General features: G+C 46.2%; 3 protein-coding genes across 6 annotated transcripts; 2 read left to right on the top strand and 1 right to left on the bottom strand.

Annotated features, from left to right (window-relative positions):
- The first annotated feature begins 1,991 nt into the window (after window positions 1-1,991).
- LOC119230175 (bactericidal permeability-increasing protein-like) lies at window positions 1,992-7,161 on the top strand. 2 transcript variants are annotated; one of them, XM_037491226.2, is made up of 16 exons: window positions 1,992-2,317; window positions 3,558-3,665; window positions 3,755-3,869; window positions 3,944-4,075; window positions 4,161-4,316; window positions 4,407-4,470; window positions 4,894-4,954; window positions 5,043-5,134; window positions 5,238-5,414; window positions 5,500-5,559; window positions 5,643-5,810; window positions 5,963-6,030; window positions 6,126-6,168; window positions 6,245-6,308; window positions 6,817-6,893; window positions 7,025-7,161. In XM_037491226.2, exons 2-16 carry the CDS (start codon window positions 3,563-3,565, stop codon window positions 7,061-7,063), a joined length of 1,419 nt encoding a protein of 472 aa, XP_037347123.1. In that variant the 5' UTR covers window positions 1,992-2,317; window positions 3,558-3,562; the 3' UTR covers window positions 7,064-7,161. The 2 variants fall into 2 exon arrangements, with proteins under 2 accessions (XP_037347123.1, XP_037347122.1); XM_037491225.2 differs by having other exon boundaries at window positions 2,005-2,317; window positions 3,555-3,665.
- On the bottom strand, window positions 6,514-15,381 carry cdk5rap1 (CDK5 regulatory subunit associated protein 1). The gene is made up of 13 exons (XM_037491223.2): window positions 14,992-15,381; window positions 14,808-14,911; window positions 14,706-14,740; window positions 14,528-14,628; window positions 14,227-14,437; window positions 14,019-14,139; window positions 12,954-13,184; window positions 12,452-12,549; window positions 12,256-12,311; window positions 12,035-12,165; window positions 11,783-11,932; window positions 10,859-10,999; window positions 6,514-7,829 (listed from the first exon to the last, which is right to left on the bottom strand). Exons 1-13 carry the CDS (start codon window positions 15,230-15,232, stop codon window positions 7,674-7,676), a joined length of 1,776 nt encoding a protein of 591 aa, XP_037347120.2. The 5' UTR covers window positions 15,233-15,381; the 3' UTR covers window positions 6,514-7,673.
- Window positions 15,374-18,705, top strand: ghrh (growth hormone releasing hormone). 3 transcript variants are annotated; one of them, XM_037491228.2, is made up of 6 exons: window positions 15,374-16,693; window positions 16,922-17,033; window positions 17,610-17,714; window positions 18,210-18,314; window positions 18,388-18,477; window positions 18,540-18,705. In XM_037491228.2, exons 2-6 carry the CDS (start codon window positions 16,957-16,959, stop codon window positions 18,550-18,552), a joined length of 390 nt encoding a protein of 129 aa, XP_037347125.2. In that variant the 5' UTR covers window positions 15,374-16,693; window positions 16,922-16,956; the 3' UTR covers window positions 18,553-18,705. The 3 variants fall into 3 exon arrangements, with proteins under 3 accessions (XP_037347125.2, XP_037347124.2, XP_062419941.1); XM_037491227.2 differs by having other exon boundaries at window positions 16,943-17,033; window positions 18,388-18,705; XM_062563957.1 differs by having other exon boundaries at window positions 18,388-18,705.
- Window positions 18,706-19,476: the final 771 nt, after the last annotated feature.

The following is a 19,476-nucleotide window of genomic DNA, read 5'->3' as shown; positions in this document are numbered from 1 at the left end:
ATCAGATTGACTTCGCAGAGCCTGTGACTTTCATCATCTCAACAGTGAGGTTGAAAAAGTTGACCCGCTTTGAATTATATTAACCGAATTCTCAAACATTTGGGTTTAAAAGGCTCTTCCACGCTTACTATCGGGTTCAGATGGCAATGCCGTCTATTGACAATAAGTATTCATAATGGTGAGAGGGCTGGAGGAGGTCAGAGGGGGTGAAGAGCTGCAGTGGAGGCCGACAAATACATCCAACAAACACGAGACTTTCACCCAGGAGCTCACTGTTTGCAATCCATAAGAACCCCAGAGTTAGCATTCCTCCTACCAACTCTAGGTCCAGCCTTAAAATCACCCTTGCAAACGGAATATTTAACTTTTGATCCAGCGATCCGTGCATTTCAAAACTTCTAATGATTTAGATAAGTCTAGTTGGGTGGAAAAATGTGCTGGTTTACAGAGGTCAGCTCGAAATGTAAAACTATGTGAAAAAAAGGCTTTTGGGGCCCAATAGCATTAAAAAGATGAATGAGAATGTTGCAATTGCCACAAAGTGTTATTGGGCTCTTTCTGGGGGCTTGATCCCACTTGGCTTTTCCTTTGGCAACATCATCAGATCAAAATATTTATATCCAATATATACTGAACTGAACCACGTTAAATAAGAAAACACTTCTTTTTAAATATGTGCCAGAGCAGAGACAATGATTCAACATCTACAAAAATGAGTGAAAAAAAACAACCGATGTATTGTAAAATAAAAAATGCAAATGCAAACTAAAACATCCGGAGCCATTCAGTAGTTGTTTTTCCTAAAAAGTACATTTATTAGAAACATTGTTGCATCAGAAGGCCTTTCCTCACTAGAGATGGCATCCTGGAATCGCGTCTGTGTCATACTGCCTTCAGCCTCCGGGGGGCAGGAGTGCTCCACAACAGCATCTGAAGCACTTAGAGAGAAGTTCAGATGATGTAAATTGGAGAAAGAAGGACGATGTAGAAATGTAAAAGAACCTTGCAGCAAACAGACGTGAGTCTGCATGATGTCTGGTAGCGTGCACGAGGTGAACACCAGCAGGACCCCGTATGGACTCCTCCTCGCACTGAAGCCCATGAGGAGTGTCACCATTGAGAGGTTCAGAATTATACTTCTGCATGTATGTTGTCCTGTCTCATGTTCGGACAACATGCCTGAAGTATGAGCTTTTATTGGACGGCTCATATTTTTTATTTTCTAACTAAAACAATCAAATACATGCGAAGAATTCCTGCTTCCACTCTGTAAGGTCGCACTCTCAACGTGGTTGGACTGCAGAATAACACACAGCTTGTGTAGACACGGTTTTTGTATTGGGTTGCTGTTTAACTGTGTGTTTATTGCATTAGCGAGGATTTGTATGACAGACTCCTTTAAAGAGACAAAGTGTCACTGTAAACTGCTGCTTCGACCCGTAATCTTATATTTAGTAACTATTGATGTCTCACGTAGTTCTTCAGCCTTTGTTTTCATTCTTCCTCTGTTCATTTTGTGTAAGTCACACCCACTTTCGGTCAGACTAATGTTGTCCTGGAGGTTCCCAAACCTTCCCACTTCCCACACTGAACAGGTTCTGCTTAGAATTTGATCAGTTTGAAGCCAAACATTCAACGGCAGGTGGTTTTAGGGTTGTGATGTTTCAATAAGTTGGATCAGCAAATTCAGAAAAACCCAATATATCCTACATGCCAAAGTCCATTGATGATTTAAACTTTCAGCGCTAAACTAATGGTAAAACGTCTTAACGACACCCTTTCTCTGTGCACACCATTGAGACCTTGACTGAGAGATGTGATACAGAAGCATCAGCCACTTCCTCATTGAAATGGCTGTGAGGGAGGGGCAAGCTTTTCATTTACCATCATGATGGCAGACATGGAGAGAGGAATAATGCCAAGCTCTGAACACCCAGCGACTTTCTGCTCCCAACACAAGAAAAATTCTTTTATTCTGCAACACAGAGAAGCAGCTTCCCGTTGGTGTTTTCACAATCATACGTTCATCTGAGGTGTCAGGCACAATTTAGTTGCATTATCTTGGTTAGTCCCCGAGTCCAGTTCCTGATTCCATCTTCAAACCACTTGTCCTGCACACAGAAAGCCCGCTGGGAGTCGAACCCAGGGCCTTCTTGCTGTGAGGCAACAGTGCAAAACCACCGAACCACCACGTGGCCCCAGCTGCTGATTGAGTAAGTGAATTAAAGGCAACATGCCTCCCTTCCTCTTTCACTTTGCTTTGCTGGCTGCCCGAAGGACGCATCACGAGAAAACTGCTTCAAGGATTCTGCTGCAGGTAAGAGAGGGGGGTTTCTTTGTTATTTATGTTGCGTTTCTTAAAGCTTATTCTTTCTTATCCTTGGCACAGACAATGGGAGGGTCCAGTGGGAATAAAGTGTCCCATTGATGAGAAGCCTCATCTCTGCCTCCATTGTGTAATTATGTCAAGATAAAGAAAGATGCAGGCGGCACTAGGGTTTTGTGAACTACTTCTGGCTATTAGAGCTACTTTTCTTCTTCCTTTACTCCTCTTGAGAGCAGCATTCCACCTACATTACGAGAGCTTTGCAGTCACACCTGTGCTCACGACGCAGTCTGACTAGTCCGTCGGCTCGGAGACTAAATCCTGGAACATGAACCTGCGACATGATAAAGCTGCAGATAAAAGCATTACATGTTGGGAGCGTTTGCCCTTCTCCACGCAAAGTGGACACAGAGTGGCTATTGAGACTAGGCTTAATCTAATAAAGCTTGCCTGCTGACTTATCAGGAGTCATGTGGTTTTCTCCAGCAGCAGCGACACAGGCTGCAGCGGGAAGAACGTTTACTCAAGTGGACTTGAGTACTATTGTCTTTGTGCTTTTCTTGACGTTTCCATTTAATGCTGCGTTATACTTCAACTCCACCACAATACAGAGGGAATTGTGGTACAATTTACTCCATGACATTTTTTTGCAGAGATTTAGATTCTGCAATATGAATTTATAGATTCAAATGTAGACCAAAAGAAGCTGCATTTTTAGTCCTCCTTGTATTCTGCATGTTTGTATGCCTTTGAGTGTTAAAAAAAAAAAACACAGCCACACTGGCTGAATATACCTGTATTCGCTCTCGGTCTGAGCTGATCATGTGACACAGGAAGTAGAGACACCTCTGAATGGCTTGTTGAGTTGCGTGTTTTATAATCTGGGAAACGCACATAACAAACTGACCGGAATGTGCCAGCTTTCATGGCGCGGTCGATTCTCCGGGTGCCCAAACGCTTAGAAATAAATGCAAGGTATTTGGGGCCTTTCATCACATTTCAGGTGTTAATGACAATAAATTGTTAACCATATTAGTTCAGAGGGCCCATATGTCTGAGGGAAAGTAAATAAAATAATACATTCACAATAAAAGGGAAGAGAAAGATAATGCACTCCTCTAAAAGAGGAAGCCGGTGATTTAACACCCAAAAGCAGAACCGCAGCCGGACTCAGTGTTGAGTAGAAAGAAAGAGTTTAGCTCATGATCTTCTCCATTTCACCCCCCAGCAGTGAAGATGTTCCTGTGCTGTTGGCTGGCTCTGGGGGCTTTGATCCCTCTGACCCTGAGCACCGATCCTGGGGTGAAGGTCAAGCTAACTGCAAAAGGCCTTGAATACGGTGAGGAGCTTTGCGCCCTTCCTCCATCGTTCGGAAAGCGCTGATCGATCCAGAATCTCGCCGTTACATGTCCGGCTCTCTTTTTCTAGGCAGGACACTGGGGATGGCTTCCATCCAGAAGAAACTGAAAACCATCAAAGTGCCAGATATGGCGGGGAAAGAGAGTGTGTCTCCCATCGGCACGGTCCAGTACAGCCTGACGAAGTAAGGGGCCCCCTTTGTTTAACACTCCCATGCAATCGGAAGCTGCGTGATATCTTAAAATGTGCATCTTCCAGTTTGCAAATAGTGGAAGTGGGATTGCCGACGTCCGCTGTGGCTCTGGTTCCAGGGACGGGTGTCAGACTGTCCATCGGCAAAGCCTTCCTGCGTCTCCACGGAAACTGGAGGGTCAAGTACCTGCGGATAATGTGAGGGAGAAGACACGTCCGTCTCATCCAGCTCGGTTTAAATGCGTTTGTCCTCGTCGCACGTGTGACTCGCTCCTCTCCGCAGAAAGGACAGCGGCTCCTTCGACTTGAGCGTCAGCGACCTCACCGTCGCTGCCAGCGTCGCCATCCAGAGCGACGAGACGGGCCGCCCCGCGGTCCACGCGGCGGGCTGCGCGGCCACCGTCGGCGGCGCCAGCATCAAGTTCCACGGCGGGGCCAGGTAACAGAGCCCCCCCCCCCAGGGAAGGGAACGTGAGCTTTCCTTCTCCCCGCACGCCGCCCTAATCCCCGTGATGGCTCTGCGTTTCAGCTGGCTGTACAATCTCTTCACAAAGTTCATCGAGAAGGCGATACGAAGCGCCCTGCAGAGGCAGGTGAGGCGACGCCAGGCGCGCACCTACCTGCAGCCCATAATAAGGAGTTCCCTCCTCAGACCAGACCACAACACAGGAACCGTTGAAGAACATGAAATATGACAACATTGTAAAATACTGTAATAGAAATTCATACTCAAAGCTGGCGAAGACAATTTCATTCGGACGACATTGGGTTTTTTGCATTGCATTTTAGATGACGTAATGCAGCCTGGTACCGGACAAAAGAAAAGTGAAGTACAAGTACAAACAGCAACTTTTAACATATAGCTGGTATGGGAAGAATCGCACAGAATGTGAAAAAAATAACTAATTCATTAACAATACACAAACACAAAGTTTCCTGTGGCTCAGTTTGGGGAAATGTGTAAAATTGCTTTGGACTAAAGGAACGTCTCTGTTCCTGTTTTTTCGTTGGTGCAGATCTGCCCCCTTGTGACCGATGCAGTATCTGATTTGAACCCTCAGTTGAAAACTCTCAATGGTAAAAAAAAATAATTTATATCTCTATCAAATATTTGGATGTTTCATTGATGCTGTGAGTGACTGAGAGACGCTGTGCTTCCCTGCAGTTATAGCGAAGGTCGACCAGTACGCAGAGATCGAATACTCCCTGGTGTCGTCGCCCGCAGTGACAACATCATCTATCGAACTGGGCTTAAAGGTAAACAAGTGTCCATCTGCACAGTTTATACATTTTATAGGAAGCTTCGTTTTGGCAACCATGGTCCCGATCCTCCTGCCGCCGCGCCGTCCTTGTCACTTAGGGGGAATTTTACAACATTGGGAAGAGGAAGGAGCCTCCGTTCTCAGCCTCGGCCTTTGACCTGCCGCTCCAGACGGACAACATGTTGTACATCGGCTTGTCCGCCTTCACCGCCAACTCTGCGGCCTTCGTCTACAGCACGGCAGGAGCCCTCAGCTTGTATGTCACCGATGACATGGTGAGCGCCGCCCCAGGTTCCTCCTGCCGCCGATGCGCGTTCACCACGTGACCCTGACCTACAGTCCTTTCCGCCCCCCCGACAGTTGCCGAAGGCCTCGCCATTCCGACTCAACACCAGGACCTTCGGCGTCTTCATCCCGCAGGTGACCAGCGCGTTCCGTTGGCTAGAAGAGGCGTCGGGGCCTATCGGCTGTCTGTGAGCCGTGTGCATCGCTGTGTTTTTCAGGTCGCCAAGCTTTTCCCGGGTCTGATGATGAAGCTGCTGGTGAAGACGGCGAAAACCCCCGTCGTCACGTTTGAGCCCAACAACACCACGGTGCAGGCCACTGGCGCGGTTACGGCCTACGCCATCCAACCCAACGCCACGCTGTCCCCTCTCTTTGTCCTGAACTTGGTAGGTGACGCAACCTCGCACGAAAGAACTTTTTTTTTGTGTGTGTGTGTGTGTGTGTGTGTGTGTGTGTGTGTGTGTGTGTGTGTGTGTGTGTGTGTGTGTGTGTGTGTGGTCCACAGCCTTTGACCCGTCTGGTCACATTGTGTCGACAGGAGAGCAGCGTCAGCGCGCAGCTGTCCGTCAGCGCGACGAGGGTGGCCGGAGCGGTCACCCTAAACAAGTGAGTAACTTAACAAAGAACTAGCTAAAAATGGAGGGGTCAAAAGGTCATTGAAAAGATGTAAATTCCGGTGCAATTCTGCCTCATTTGCACAGAATGGATCTGACCCTTGAGACGAGCTACGTGGGCGAGTTTCAGGTGACAACCTTCGAACACGTGTCAGAGTGCCCCGCCTGTGCTAGCATGACCTACTAACCCCAACCCCCACCCGCAGGTGAAGGCCCTCAGCAGCCCCTTCCAGCTGGTCCTCAAAGCGGTTGTAATACCTCTCCTCAACGGTGAGTTCCGAGTGAGACGTCATCTTCAGCTTTCCACATCGCTGATGAAAATAAGCTGTTAAATCCCTTTTTACACGACATGTTACAAGAGAAGAGAAACCAAACTTTGGACTTCAAGTCATCGGAGACCACAAGCGTTGCTCCTCAGCTGCTTTCTTTGCCAACAAGCTCCTCCAATCTACTTAGTCAGTGTAGTTGTTCACAACTTGTTTCTGCTGCCTCCGTAGATGGCCAAAGGCTGACCTGGTTTCCCAAAACACTTTGTATTTGTTAACGTGATAAATATTTTACAGCATTGTTTGTTCATTGTACTGAAGCAGTTAAAAAAAATAATTAGAATCTCCTGTTGTACTTTTTGTATTGGTTCATCGGTTTATTCTCTTGTTATGTCATGCAAATGAAATGCATGTATTGAGCTTCATCATTCAGACGCTAAATGTATTGCTACGTTTGCCCCATTGGATTTTTGGGGCTAGTTTTTCTAAACGTTTGAAATCTTGCTCCGTAGGTCAACTTGCAAAGGGGTACCCACTTCCCACCATCGGCAAGATGAAACTTGTCAACACTCAGCTTCAGGTCCTGAAGGTCAGAGACTGGTTGTCTTTTTCTTTTCTTGTTTTTAAAGCTGCATGTGTCATATGACGAGGACAGGGGCAGAAGATCATTCATAATCCTTAAAACTGCTTATTAACGACTGTTGCTGTGCTTTTCTCCAGGACTATATGCTGATTGGGACGGATGTTCAGTTCAAATAGCATCCATGGAGCCTCCCAGAATTGATTTCTGCCACCTTAAAGTTCAAAGGACATTCAAAGTTTGAATAAAAACTGAATCATGCACATATTTGTCTTACCAGCCATCGTTTGACTGTTTTTCTTCAGGTTTTAATTGTTAAGCCAGAGCAGGTTTTCCACACGTAACACATGGATCAATGACCTTCTCCAACCGGGTCACTGCAGTCGTGTCTCTACATTCGGCTCCTTTCAGAGCAGATTGCAGCACTTTCTGCTGCTGACTTGAAAAAAATGGTCGAAGTGTCTGACTCGTGATTCCACAAATGTGCTGATCGGAGATATTTTAACTGCAATTACAGAAAAAAAATGCCTTCACATCAATCAAGTAACCACCGAAACAAATCAGCTACCGTTGTTGGTTAAGAAATGAAGAGAACCGTATGCTTCACATGTCATGCAACCCGGTTTGACAGCTAAAAATGGAAACACTCAAAATTGTCAGTCACCTTAATAAACTGACGCCTTCTCCTGTGAGTCACTCATACAATCCCTCAGCCGTTCAAATCTTAAATACATATCAAACCACGCCCAACGTGACAGAAGAAAAAACGTCCTGCGTGTGTCTTCAAAGTCATTGAAGAGAAGGAGCAAGTGTCCTCGTTGCCTCTGAGGTCACGAGGTCAGCCAGCCGGGGCCTCTGGAGAAGCTCGCCGTCCTTGGGCGTGTCGCTGAGGGAACTGTGACTGAGGGCTCGGCCTCTCAGGCTCTGGGAGCTGGACGACAAAATCTATGTGATGGTGAGAAACAACATCAGAGTGGTTCAATGACGCAGTACGAGTTGGGAAGAACCCCATCATGGCTGGAATGGGATGATTCAGTCTGTGTTTTTCATTCTATGTACACTCACCGGCCACTTTATTAGGTACCCCATGCTAGTAACGGGTTGGACCCCCTTTTGCCTTCAGAACTGCCTCAATTCTTCGTGGCATAGATTCAACAAGGTGCTGGAAGCATTCCTCAGGGAGTTTGGTCGATATTGACATGATGGCATCACACAGTTGCCGCAGATTTGTCGGCTGCACATCCATGATGCGAATCTCCCGTTCCACCACATCCCAAAGATGCTCTATTGGATTGAGATCTGGTGATTGTGGAGGCCATTTGAGTACAGCGAACTCATTGTCATGTTCAAGAAACCAGTCTGAGATGATTCCAGCTTTATGACATGGCACATTATCCTGCTGAAAGTAGCCATCAGAAGTTGGGTACATTGTGGTCATAAAGGGATGGACATGGTCAGCAACAATACTCAGGTAGGCTGTCGCGTTGCAACGATGCTCAATTGGTACCAAGGGGCCCAAAGAGTGCCAAGAAAATATTCCCCACACCATGACACCACCACCACCAGCCTGAACCGTTGATACAAGGCAGGATGGATCCATGCTTTCATGTTGTAGACGCCAAATTCTGACCCTACCATCCGAATGTCGCAGCAGAAATCGAGACTCATCAGACCAGGCAACGTTTTTCCAATCTTCTATTGTCCAATTTCGATGAGCTTGTGCAAATTGTAGCCTCAGTTTCCTGTTCTTAGCTGAAAGGAGTGGCACCCGGTGTGGTCTTCTGCTGCTGTAGCCCATCTGCCTCAAAGTTCGACGTACTGTGCGTTCAGAGATGCTCTTATGCCCACCTTGGTTGTAACGGGTGGTTATTTGAGTCACTGTTGCCCTTCTATCAGCTCAAACCAGTCTGGCCATTCTCCTCTGACCTCTGGCATCAACAAGGCATTTCCGCCCACAGAACTGCCGCTCACTGGATGTTTTTTCTTTTTCGGACCATTCTCTGTAAACCCTAGAGATGGTTGTGCGTGAAAATCCCAGTAGATTAGCAGTTTCTGAAATACTCAGACCAGCCCTTCTGGCACCAACAATCATGCCACGTTCAAAGTCACTCAAATCACCTTTCTTCCCCATACTGATGCTCGGTTTGAACTGCAGGAGATTGTCTTGACAATGTCTACATGCCTAAATGCACTGAGTTGCCGCCATGTGATTGGCTGCTTAGAAATTAAGTGTTAATGAGCAGTTGGACAGGTGTACCTAATAAAGTGGCCGGTGAGTGTACACTCACCGGCCACTTTATTAGGTAAACCTGTCCAACTGCTCGTTAACACTTAATTTCTAAGCAGCCAATCACATGGCGGCAACTCAGTGCATTTAGGCATGTAGACATTGTCAAGACAATCTCCTGCAGTTCAAACCGAGCATCAGTATGGGGAAGAAAGGTGATTTGAGTGACTTTGAACGTGGCATGATTGTTGGTGCCAGAAGGGCTGGTCTGAGTATTTCAGAAACTGCTAATCTACTGGGATTTTCACGCACAACCATCTCTAGGGTTTACAGAGAATGGTCCGAAAAAGAAAAAACATCCAGTGAGCGGCAGTTCTGTGGGCGGAAATGCCTTGTTGATGCCAGAGGTCAGAGGAGAATGGCCAGACTGGTTCGAGCTGATAGAAGGGCAACAGTGACTCAAATAACCACCCGTTACAACCAAGGTGGGCATAAGAGCATCTCTGAACGCACAGTACGTCGAACTTTGAGGCAGATGGGCTACAGCAGCAGAAGACCACACAGGGTGCCACTCCTTTCAGCTAAGAACAGGAAACTGAGGCTACAATTTGCACAAGCTCATCGAAATTGGACAATAGAAGATTGGAAAAACGTTGCCTGGTCTGATGAGTCTCGATTTCTGCTGCGACATTCGGATGGTAGGGTCAGAATTTGGCGTCTACAACATGAAAGCATGGATCCATCCTGCCTTGTATCAACGGTTCAGGCTGGTGGTGGTGGTGTCATGGTGTGGGGAATATTTTCTTGGCACTCTTTGGGCCCCTTGGTACCAATTGAGCATCGTTGCAACGCCACAGCCTACCTGAGTATTGTTGCTGACCATGTCCATCCCTTTATGACCACAATGTACCCAACTTCTGATGGCTACTTTCAGCAGGATAATGCGCCATGTCATAAAGCTGGAATCATCTCAGACTGGTTTCTTGAACATGACAATGAGTTCGCTGTACTCAAATGGCCTCCACAATCACCAGATCTCAATCCAATAGAGCATCTTTGGGATGTGGTGGAACGGGAGATTCGCATCATGGATGTGCAGCCGACAAATCTGCGGCAACTGTGTGATGCCATCATGTCAATATGGACCAAACTCCCTGAGGAATGCTTCCAGCACCTTGTTGAATCTATGCCACGAAGAATTGAGGCAGTTCTGAAGGCAAAAGGGGGTCCAACCCGTTACTAGCATGGGGTACCTAATAAAGTGGCCGGTGAGTGTATTTCTCTGTAATAAGCTGCTTAGAGCTGAAGTTAGGAAGAAGATGTCCAAAAAACTACATTTTAAAGATTACGTTTAACCAGATAATGATGAAACAATTTAAATTGGCCCAGTATTCATTTATATTAAATGGAGCTAAAGTATTAGACGTGATTGAGGGTGTCATTAATAACGATCGCATATTCTTTTTATTTATCTGACGTAAATGAATGTGCTTCATTAACCCAAATAATCCGTGCGCGTCTGCCTTCATCAGATTTGTGTGACAGACAGAAGTGATTTTGCATTTTTTCTCAAAACTCTGAGAAAGGCCTTGAAGGCCCTAATGGTTTTCAAAAGAAGGATGATAAATAAAAAACATTAACATTTTACAGTGATACCTGAAACAATTTGTGTCCTGCATCGATCTCCTTTAATTATCAGCCAACATGTACCAATGTATCTGTAATGCGTGTATACACTGAACCCTACCTTCACCAGCACATAGTCCCCTGCATGGACAGACGCTGTGTCCAATGCTGAAGGCTGGACAGCGACGTCCTCTTTGGGGAAGATCACCTTCATGTTGCCGTCCGTTCTCCCACACAGGTCCTCGGCAGATCTTTTACTTTCCTGCATAGAAATGGAGGTCCTGAGATGAGCATTGCTAATACTAATAATAATAAATTAGTTTTAAATAGCGCTTTTTCGAGACTCAAAGTCGCTTTACAGGACAGGGTTGCCTGGCAACAGGTCATGGTGATAATGCTGGTGGGATGCAATACATGTTAAGAATCCTATTTGTTAGTTTTGCCGTATTAGCATGCTAACATATACTGATTAGCACCATCTTGTGGTACAATGATGGTCTAAGAAATAATTACAGTATACAATATTACACTTCTTATACTATTACTATTACCAAATTACCATAATAAACTAAATCAAACCAGTTCTAAAACGACAACCTTTCAAAATAATGTCCCTTGATTATTGAAGACTAACTTATTGTTGAAAGAATGGGCCTGCTGTTGTCTGTGCTTTTAACGCACACACACACAATACTGTAGATAAGTAAATGTACACGCATGTATGATGACTGCCAATGCTCCCAGTAACCAACCCTAAAAAGCACAAAGTTCAGGGCTAATATATTCATTTTGGAAGGATTGAAAAATAGTCTCAATAATGGCTCTTTTATTTTGAAGCCACACATGTGCACCTTAAGGTGGAGAAACAGGAAAGGTCATGGGTTCACCCTTTGGGCACCGTCTGTCTGATAGTTGTTGCGATCTTTCAGTACGAACCAAAGTGGCGCCGGGCCCAACAGATGAGTGGGATTATTTCACCCCCATCTGTCATCAATCACCTTTTACAATTTTACTTAAATATCTCATAAATGCGTGCAGTACTCACTCCCTCCACCAGGACCAGCTGTGTGCTTCCGATGAGCGCGGCGTTGACCTTTGCGGCTTCCTCCCTGAAGGCAGCGATGCACTCCTCCAGCCTCCGCCGCTTCTCCTCCGGCGGCACGTCGTCCCGCAGCCGATGGGCGGCGTTCGTTTTCTGTGTCACGGAGAGAACGTGAAACTCGTGAAAGTTGGGACTTCATTATGAAAATGAGAAAAAACACAAGAGCAGCACATCCCAAACGCCGCCACATCTCACCTTCCTCATGCTGTAGGCAAACAGGAATCCCACATTGTAGCCCACCTCTCTGATCAGAGACAGCGTCTGCTGGTGGTCCTCCTCCGTCTCGCCACAGAAGCCCGAGATGAAGTCACTGCTGAGGCTCGCCTCTGACGCACGGACACGTCGTTAACGAAAACAAACCAGCGGCCCCAGATGCGACCAGTCAAACTCCAGCCGAAGGTTTGGATGGTTCTTACCTGGGATGATTCTCTTGATGTTCCCAACGAGATGGAGGTAGGCCTCTCTCGTGTAGCTGTGCTCGTGTTTCATTAAGCAAAGAGAGCATTAAAACACTTTAGGACATTTTGGGAGACTTCAACAACTCTACAAAGAGAATTACTTTTTTACGATTTGGGGGGGGGGGGTGGAAGAAAAGTACAAGTAGCATCTCACCCGCGCCGCATCGCCTTCAGGACCTCGCTGCTGCCGCTCTGGGCCGGAAGGTGGATCTGATTACAGATGTTCCCTCGCTCCGCGATCAGGTGCAAAACCTGAAAAACGCCAGCACAGAGAGCAAGTTCATACAGGGGCTCCTCCGCACTGCATTGGGTTGGAATGAAAGTCGGGGGTGTCATGTGGAAGCCCCCCGAGGGTAAAGGGAGAACACCAAATGTGGATATTCATGATTCGGATCCTACGCGTTCTCTCCTGTGTTTTTGACCCTACGGACAGGTGGACAAATAATGTCCATGCACACCAAAGGATGCCCATGGCCTCTTGTGGTCGAAAGTCTTCGCAATAACAAACAACAAAAGATCCAGGCAACTTTTTACTTGACTTGTTACACAGCTGGATAAAAAAAACAACAATTAAGGAACTTAAGACCTGAAACATCCTTAAGTCGTGAACACAGGATGGGAAACCAGCAGATATTTTGTTCTCTGGGCTTCTGTACCTCATCAGGGAAGTCCTTGGGATGCGGGGAAGTGAATCGGATCCTCATGTCGGGGTCGATGCGTGACACTCGGTCCAGCAGGTCGGAGAAGCGCAGACCTCCCTGCTTCGCTCGGTACACAGTGTTGAAGCCCGGGCTGAGTTTGGTTGGGTCCGAGCTGCAGAACTGCTTCTCCGACGTGTCTCTGTAGCTGTTGACGTTCTGACCCAGGAGAGTCACCTCCTTCACACCCTGAAAGAAATACATGTTATTATCCAATAATAATAGGCGCAATATCACTCCCTGATTTGACCATCTTTCAGGCTCTTTCTTCACAATATGAGGTCCTTTTAAATGATGTTTTACGTTTTTTTGTCAAAACATGAAATGAATGAATTGGGGGGGGGGGTTTGTTAGTTAGCTTAGTTAGGTTAGTGCACACATCTGTGGCGTCTGTACTGGTAAAATTGACCAGGTTACAGTTAAAGTAAAATTGAGCAGAATGCAGCGCCATGCAGAGGTACTCAGGACTGCGACTGCACACGACCCCCATCGATGATGCAGATGTCATGATACTGACCAGCAGGGGGCGACTCTCTGCTGCAAAGAACTGAGGAAATGACTCTCTTCCTCTCTTGATTTATTCCCAACTCTGTAATACGAGTTCTTGGTTACAATCTCAAAGTTTTGGTGCTTCTTTAATACGATGTGATGTTCGAATAGTAAATTATGGCCCTTTGAGATTCAAATGCATCATTAAAGCGTTTTGGCCAGGTTTCTGATGATTGACAGGTTAATGCCACATATGGATCCCAAATTCCAAATATGGAACCTTCATTGGTTGTGGGAAAAACGTATATAGAAGGCAAGAGATTTTTATATTTTAAACTTTAAACCCAATCTCTTTTGTTTTAGCAGTTTGATTGTCGCCAAAGAGAAGTTTTACAAAACATATCGTCTTGTCCCTCAGATTCCATTTCGATCACATTTGTTTCCCCACAATCCCAGAAAAGCTGTGTTCAAGCTCTGCTGCCGCTTTCCATGTGAATCTCGGGTAGGGGGTCCTGGGGGCGGGTCTTAACTCACCTGGTCGGACAGCATGCGGACTTCCTCCAGCACGGAGTGGACGGGTCTGCTCCTCTCTCTCCCTCGGGTGAAGGGAACAATGCAGTAACTGCACATGTTGTCGCAGCCTCGCATGATGGACCTGTCGGCACGAACACAGTCACACACCAAAAGCACAATGTGGCTGTGGCTACAGGTGGTGGTGTGGAGTGGAAAAGAATACCCTTACACAAAAGCAGCGTTCCCCTGAGGAGCATGGTGGACGGGCATGACGTCGGCGTACGTCTCCTCCAGCGACAGCAGCACGTTGCTGGCCTGAAGACCCCCGTCCGCCACGGCCAAGAGGCGGGGAAGGTCCCGGTACGCGTCTGGACCGGCGAGAAGGTCCACCAGCTTCTCCCGCTCCAGCAGCTCCGTCTTCAGCCTCTCTGCCATGCAGCCTGCACAACCACGGGACAACGCGTGTGTGTTAGTGTGTGTGTGTGTGTTAGCGTGTGTGTGTGTGTGTTCATACGTGAGCCCTAACTTACCTAGAATCCCAATCTTCATCGGCGTGTGGCTCTTGAGCCGCCTCTTCTTCATGGCCGTCAGCTGTCTCAGCCGGTTCCAGATGGTCTGCTCGGCCTTCTCTCTGTGGAGGGAGACGCGGGTGTCAGGTCTCATTGGAGGCCTCGTGATGCCAGTGAAGAAAAGCAGTCATGACCTTACCTTATGGAGCAGGTCACCAGAAGGACAACGTCTGCCTGTAAGCACAGATTATTCACCCCTTATTCTATACGTTGTGTTGAAATAGCTGGAGGTCACGTGTACCTCTCGTAAGTCCACTGTGCGCAGGTATCCCTTCCTCTGCAGGATGGACCAGGCGATCTCCGTGTCGTTGACGTTCATTTGACACCCATAGGTCTCAAAATACACTGACAGGAACGGAAAAACGCGGGTTTAGAATTCCACCCGAACAATTGGAGGTGAAGCGGTTTTCGGTGAGCGGACGCACCTTTCCTCGAGTTGCCCACTAGCAGGTCCTCGGACAGGTACGCGTGGGAGTCGGAGTCCTCCTCGGCTGCTGCACGAGTCCTATGAACAGAAACTCCTTTGATGAAGTCCCGAAAGCTCGGACCTACGGTGGTCTTCCCGTCCCTCGGAGGCGCTAGTTTGGAACAACACCTGTGTCGAGCACACACGAGGGGCTTCCAGAGGTGGGGAAGGGTCATCAGGGGTTTCCTCAGGTATTCCATTCTTAACTTTACTTTAGCTCAGTCATTAACTTAAAGGTGGGGTTTAGCTCTGAGTGCGTGGCCGTGTGCCGCAGGGGGGGCTATGTTAACGTGCTTTATTTACCTCACTGAAGCAGTGCTAGCTGCGTTAGGTACATGTCATTGTGACACTCGTGGCTAGTGTAGCCAAAGATGCTGTAACAGCAAGAGGAGTATCTCCCCCATCCAATGTGACGCCGCGAAGACCCGGAAATAACGCGGAGCTGTCGTAAAGGTTAGTTTCAGTCGCAGGAATTCTAGTGCCTATTAAGTTGGCTATCGCATTACTACCTTGTTTAGCTCAACAACCTCATAAATGTATTTACTTATGTGACAATGGTTTCTATCAGAAATTTAAAAACATGGCGTGGAGGTCAGGAAAGTCCATGAAAATAGGTTTTTATAATAAACGTTACATTTGTCCTGTGAAAGCTATGAGAGCGACACCAGGGTGGTTAATCAAGCAGAGTCCTGCTCAACCAAACCGGATGTTCGTAACAGCGAACGCTCTTGTGTCCCAACGATCCGTTACACAAAGATGTCCCCGGGTACATCCGGGTTAGCAGTCCCTCCAAAACCCTTCTTGAGATGAAAAAGCGTTCCGGGAGTCTGCGGAAACTTAGAAGTGAGTTTGGAGAATTACTGGAATTTACCATTAACTTCTCTTCTGAAAAATATTCACATTGGCAGAATCTATGCTCGCTTAACTGTTGAGTATGAGTTGCAAAGTAAAACTGAAATATTGAAAAATTACATCTTCCAATAAATTATGAAACATTATGGCTTTCATTCCAAACTGTATCAAAGAGGTTCTAATTAACAATATTAGATTTGTTAAATTAATGAAAATAAATCTTATTGTATATTGAGCAGCATTAGTAATTATTTTTATTAGGCTTTTTTGTTTCTGTTTTTTTATTTTATTATTTGCCCCCATGGTTCATTTGTTGGACAAAATGTACTGAAAGGTGTGTACTTTCCTTGACAGGCGCTAGCTGCAGACCATTTATTGTAGGGACATAATTGTGTAAAGGCTTTTGAAATAACCGTTCATTTTCTAGACATAATCTTTAACCAATATTTATCATTGTTTTTTCCTTCACTGAATTAATTTAACCAATACAAATAATCATGGCAATAAAGCAGATTGAAGAACTGAGACAATGAGGGGAGACAGCGCAGAGAGAGAGAGACAGGGAGAGAGAGAGACAGGGAGAGAGAGAGGGAGGGAGGGGGGGAGAGAGAGAGATCATGTGTGATGTGGGAGTGACTGGGAGCTACAGGTTCGTATAAGATCTCCACGGATGGAGGGGTGACGAACACTACGCTCCAGTGTTGCTGTTGTCCAGCCTTTCCTGGCAGTGAGAGACGATGAGAGCGGAGGGCACCGAGTGAAGAGGAACAGCAGGGACGCTCGCAACTGACACCAGAAGAAATAGCCAGGTAACTCTTGGACCCGTGTCCACGGGGGGCTGTGAGTGTGTTCTGCTCCAACAACCAGATGTATTTGAGATGAAAGGGGGATGTTGTCCATCGTAATATAGAACCCTGCCTTCTGCAACTTGGGGTCCTCCTGGAGAGTGATGAGGCTGGTGGGCAGAAAGCACGGTTTCAGCATTTTGTGGTTGTTTTTTTTACGAATGTAATTTCTACTCGTGTCATTTATTCTAGCCGCCCGTTCTTCTTCTCCAGGACCGGCTGTGAGGATGAAGAAAGCTGCACTGGCGCTGTTTTGTTGCCTGGTCATGTCTCTATCAGGCTCCCCTCTCTACCCGTCCATCAGGTAAGTCCTGCAAGATTTAATGAAATGCTGTCCAGGGTCGACCTTTTCTTTTTGTGTTTGTGTTTCATTTTCTAAAGTTATTCAAATATTTCAGGACTGGTCGTATACTATCGAGACATTTTTGAAATTGATTTCTTTGGATAACAATTTTTTTTAATAGAATTTGGGTGGATTGCATTAACACACAGAATACACTCCTCTGTATGATGAAGCGGAGCACCATGGCTGCAGATCATTGGAAACCTTCAGTGAGGGAGAATGGGAAACATCTTTCAAAAGCCGACATTGAGCCTGTGCAGGAAGATGCACAGCATGACACCGATTTCGTGTCGGGGGGGCGTCAGGGTGTAGCGCATGACGTTTTGCCTGCATGTCATAGCTGTGCATATTGTAAATAAGGTCAAGGTGACCGGATTAGTCACCACGGTACATTTGCGCTGCAATCTAACCCACATCATTGGATAAGAGCTACAGCTTTTTGCCTTAAGATTCAGGACATAATTCTCGGTCTGAAATGCGTGGAGATCCTTGAATAGAAAGTTCCACGATTGTTGTTAAAACGAGGATGTTTCTCAGGTTCGGCCAGAGGGACACATCCATCCTGATGACATCTTCAGTGGAGAATCCAGCAGAGCAGCGGCAGGACGACACAAGTCTCCCCAGGGAGCGAGCAGAGTTACGGTCAGCGTGCTGATAAGGACTAAATCTGAAATAAATTTACCCAAGTTACAGAAAGAACAAAAACAAGAGGAATATCTATGCAAAGAGTCATGGTTTTGGATTTCTGCCTCCATCCAAAATATGATAAAAGTGATTGGAATGGCTGTTGTGGTGCTCACAGCAGCAGAAACGTGTCCTTTCACTAGTGGGCCGGAGTAGGAGCTTTTCACCTGTTACAAATTCAAATATCACAAAAATGTACACCCCTCTTTGTGAATATGTTTGTGACTGTACATTATATATATATATATTATAATTTAATTACATATCTTGTATTTTTTGATGATAAGAAAAGAACTTATATCCTGGACTGTTGTAATTCCAGTGAACTGGCCCTTTAATTGGATAACGCTAAACGCACAGACAGATACCCTCCCCAGCTGTCGCGTTGCTGCTGCTTCACTGCACGGCCTCCAACATCAGCACACATGTGACTTGTCCCCTCTCTGACTCCAGCTCCGGACGCCACGCCGATGCCATCTTCACCAACAGTTACAGGAAAGTGCTGGGCCAAATCTCTGCCAGGAAGTTCCTTCAGACCATCATGGGCAAACGGCTCCGGTAGGTGCTGCATGAGAGGGAATAAACAGTGAAATGTGAACGGCTGATGTTTGGGTTTTTCCCCTCCCTGCAGAGAGAAAAGTGAGAGCTACGTGAAACGTCAATCAGACATCTACGAAGGCACCTACAAGGAAGATCTAACGTCCATCCAGAGCAACCGAAGGTACGGAGGGGCCCCGGGGTGAGAAGGACGTGTCGGTCCGTCACTAACTCTCCTCTCCACAGACTGCTCAGCTGAGACCTGGGGAGCTCCTTCATCACCAGTTCCTCCAAAAGGCTCTCCTTTGGATAAAAATGATGTTGTCACTGTTTTTTTTTTATTTAAGAGAAATGTAAAGCCCAGCTCATGACTGTGGAATAAATGGCACTGAGGAAATTCAAGTTGTGCACTCTTGCTTTAACTCAAAAACTAGGATGTGGTATTTGATTCAGGGGGATTATGGTAAAAGAAAAATCTTTAAGAGATGTTAGTTATTCTAAAATGGTATGTTTTAAGATGCCAACGAGGCATTATGTAATGCTAAGTGAATTTAGGAGAAGCCTACAGAGATAAATAGTACTAAAATAAACATTTAAATGTTTTTAGCATTTTGAACTGAACTTAACAATGTGTATCTGCTTCATCGGGACAGTGTGGGTGTGCTATTTAATCAAACAACCTAGAAACCGTCATTAGATTCTATTGGTGCACATGGGCCCAATTAATAGTATTCATTACACCTGCGTTTACTTTGTGACGACATGGGAAAAAAGGTCTACCGAGATCACAGACTTCACTTTTCGCTTCACTTCTAGTATACAGTTGACACCGAGCTACAACTTCCACGAGTAGAGGTCCAAACGAAGAAGAGTGCACTTACTGGCCAATCCAGGTAATGCAGGTGAAGGTGAAACCGGCAAGTGGCTGCGTTCGCTCATTGGGTTTGTTAATGTGTGGATATTACTCAGTACGCTGCAGGTCGGCAGGGGAAATTGCTAGTTTAAATTTAATTTTAAGATGGCAATAAGAAACTTATTAGAAGAATAATTTTCTTCAAATGGTTGAAACAAAAGAAAGAAAGAAGGCCTGAGGAGCTGGTGCCATAGACTACTCACTGGAGTATTAGAACGTAGCAGACTAGTTTGTCACAATTAACGCCAGCCTTAAGCCTTAACTCAGTTC

This window comes from Pungitius pungitius, chromosome 8, assembly GCF_949316345.1.
Source record: "Pungitius pungitius chromosome 8, fPunPun2.1, whole genome shotgun sequence".
NCBI classification, from domain to species: Eukaryota; Metazoa; Chordata; class Actinopteri; order Perciformes; family Gasterosteidae; genus Pungitius; species Pungitius pungitius.
This window is presented reverse-complemented; position numbering and strand designations above follow the sequence as displayed.

Coding starts and splice junctions, on each gene's coding strand:
- LOC119230175 (XM_037491226.2), top strand. CDS start 3,563: ATGTTCCTGTGCTGTTGGCTGGCTCTGGGGGCTTTGATCCCTCTGACC. Junction 4,076..4,160: donor GTCAAGTACCTGCGGATAAT/GTGAGGGAGAAG, acceptor TCCTCTCCGCAG/AAAGGACAGCGGCTCCTTCG. Junction 4,955..5,042: donor TCAGTTGAAAACTCTCAATG/GTAAAAAAAAAT, acceptor GCTTCCCTGCAG/TTATAGCGAAGGTCGACCAG.
- cdk5rap1 (XM_037491223.2), bottom strand. CDS start 15,232: ATGGAATACCTGAGGAAACCCCTGATGACCCTTCCCCACCTCTGGAAG. Junction 14,741..14,807: donor GCACAGTGGACTTACGAGAG/GTACACGTGACC, acceptor CTGTGCTTACAG/GCAGACGTTGTCCTTCTGGT. Junction 11,000..11,782: donor AGCTGGTCCTGGTGGAGGGA/GTGAGTACTGCA, acceptor ATTTCTATGCAG/GAAAGTAAAAGATCTGCCGA.
- ghrh (XM_037491227.2), top strand. CDS start 16,957: ATGAAGAAAGCTGCACTGGCGCTGTTTTGTTGCCTGGTCATGTCTCTA. Junction 17,034..17,609: donor CCTCTCTACCCGTCCATCAG/GTAAGTCCTGCA, acceptor GATGTTTCTCAG/GTTCGGCCAGAGGGACACAT. Junction 17,715..18,209: donor AGGGAGCGAGCAGAGTTACG/GTCAGCGTGCTG, acceptor CTCTGACTCCAG/CTCCGGACGCCACGCCGATG.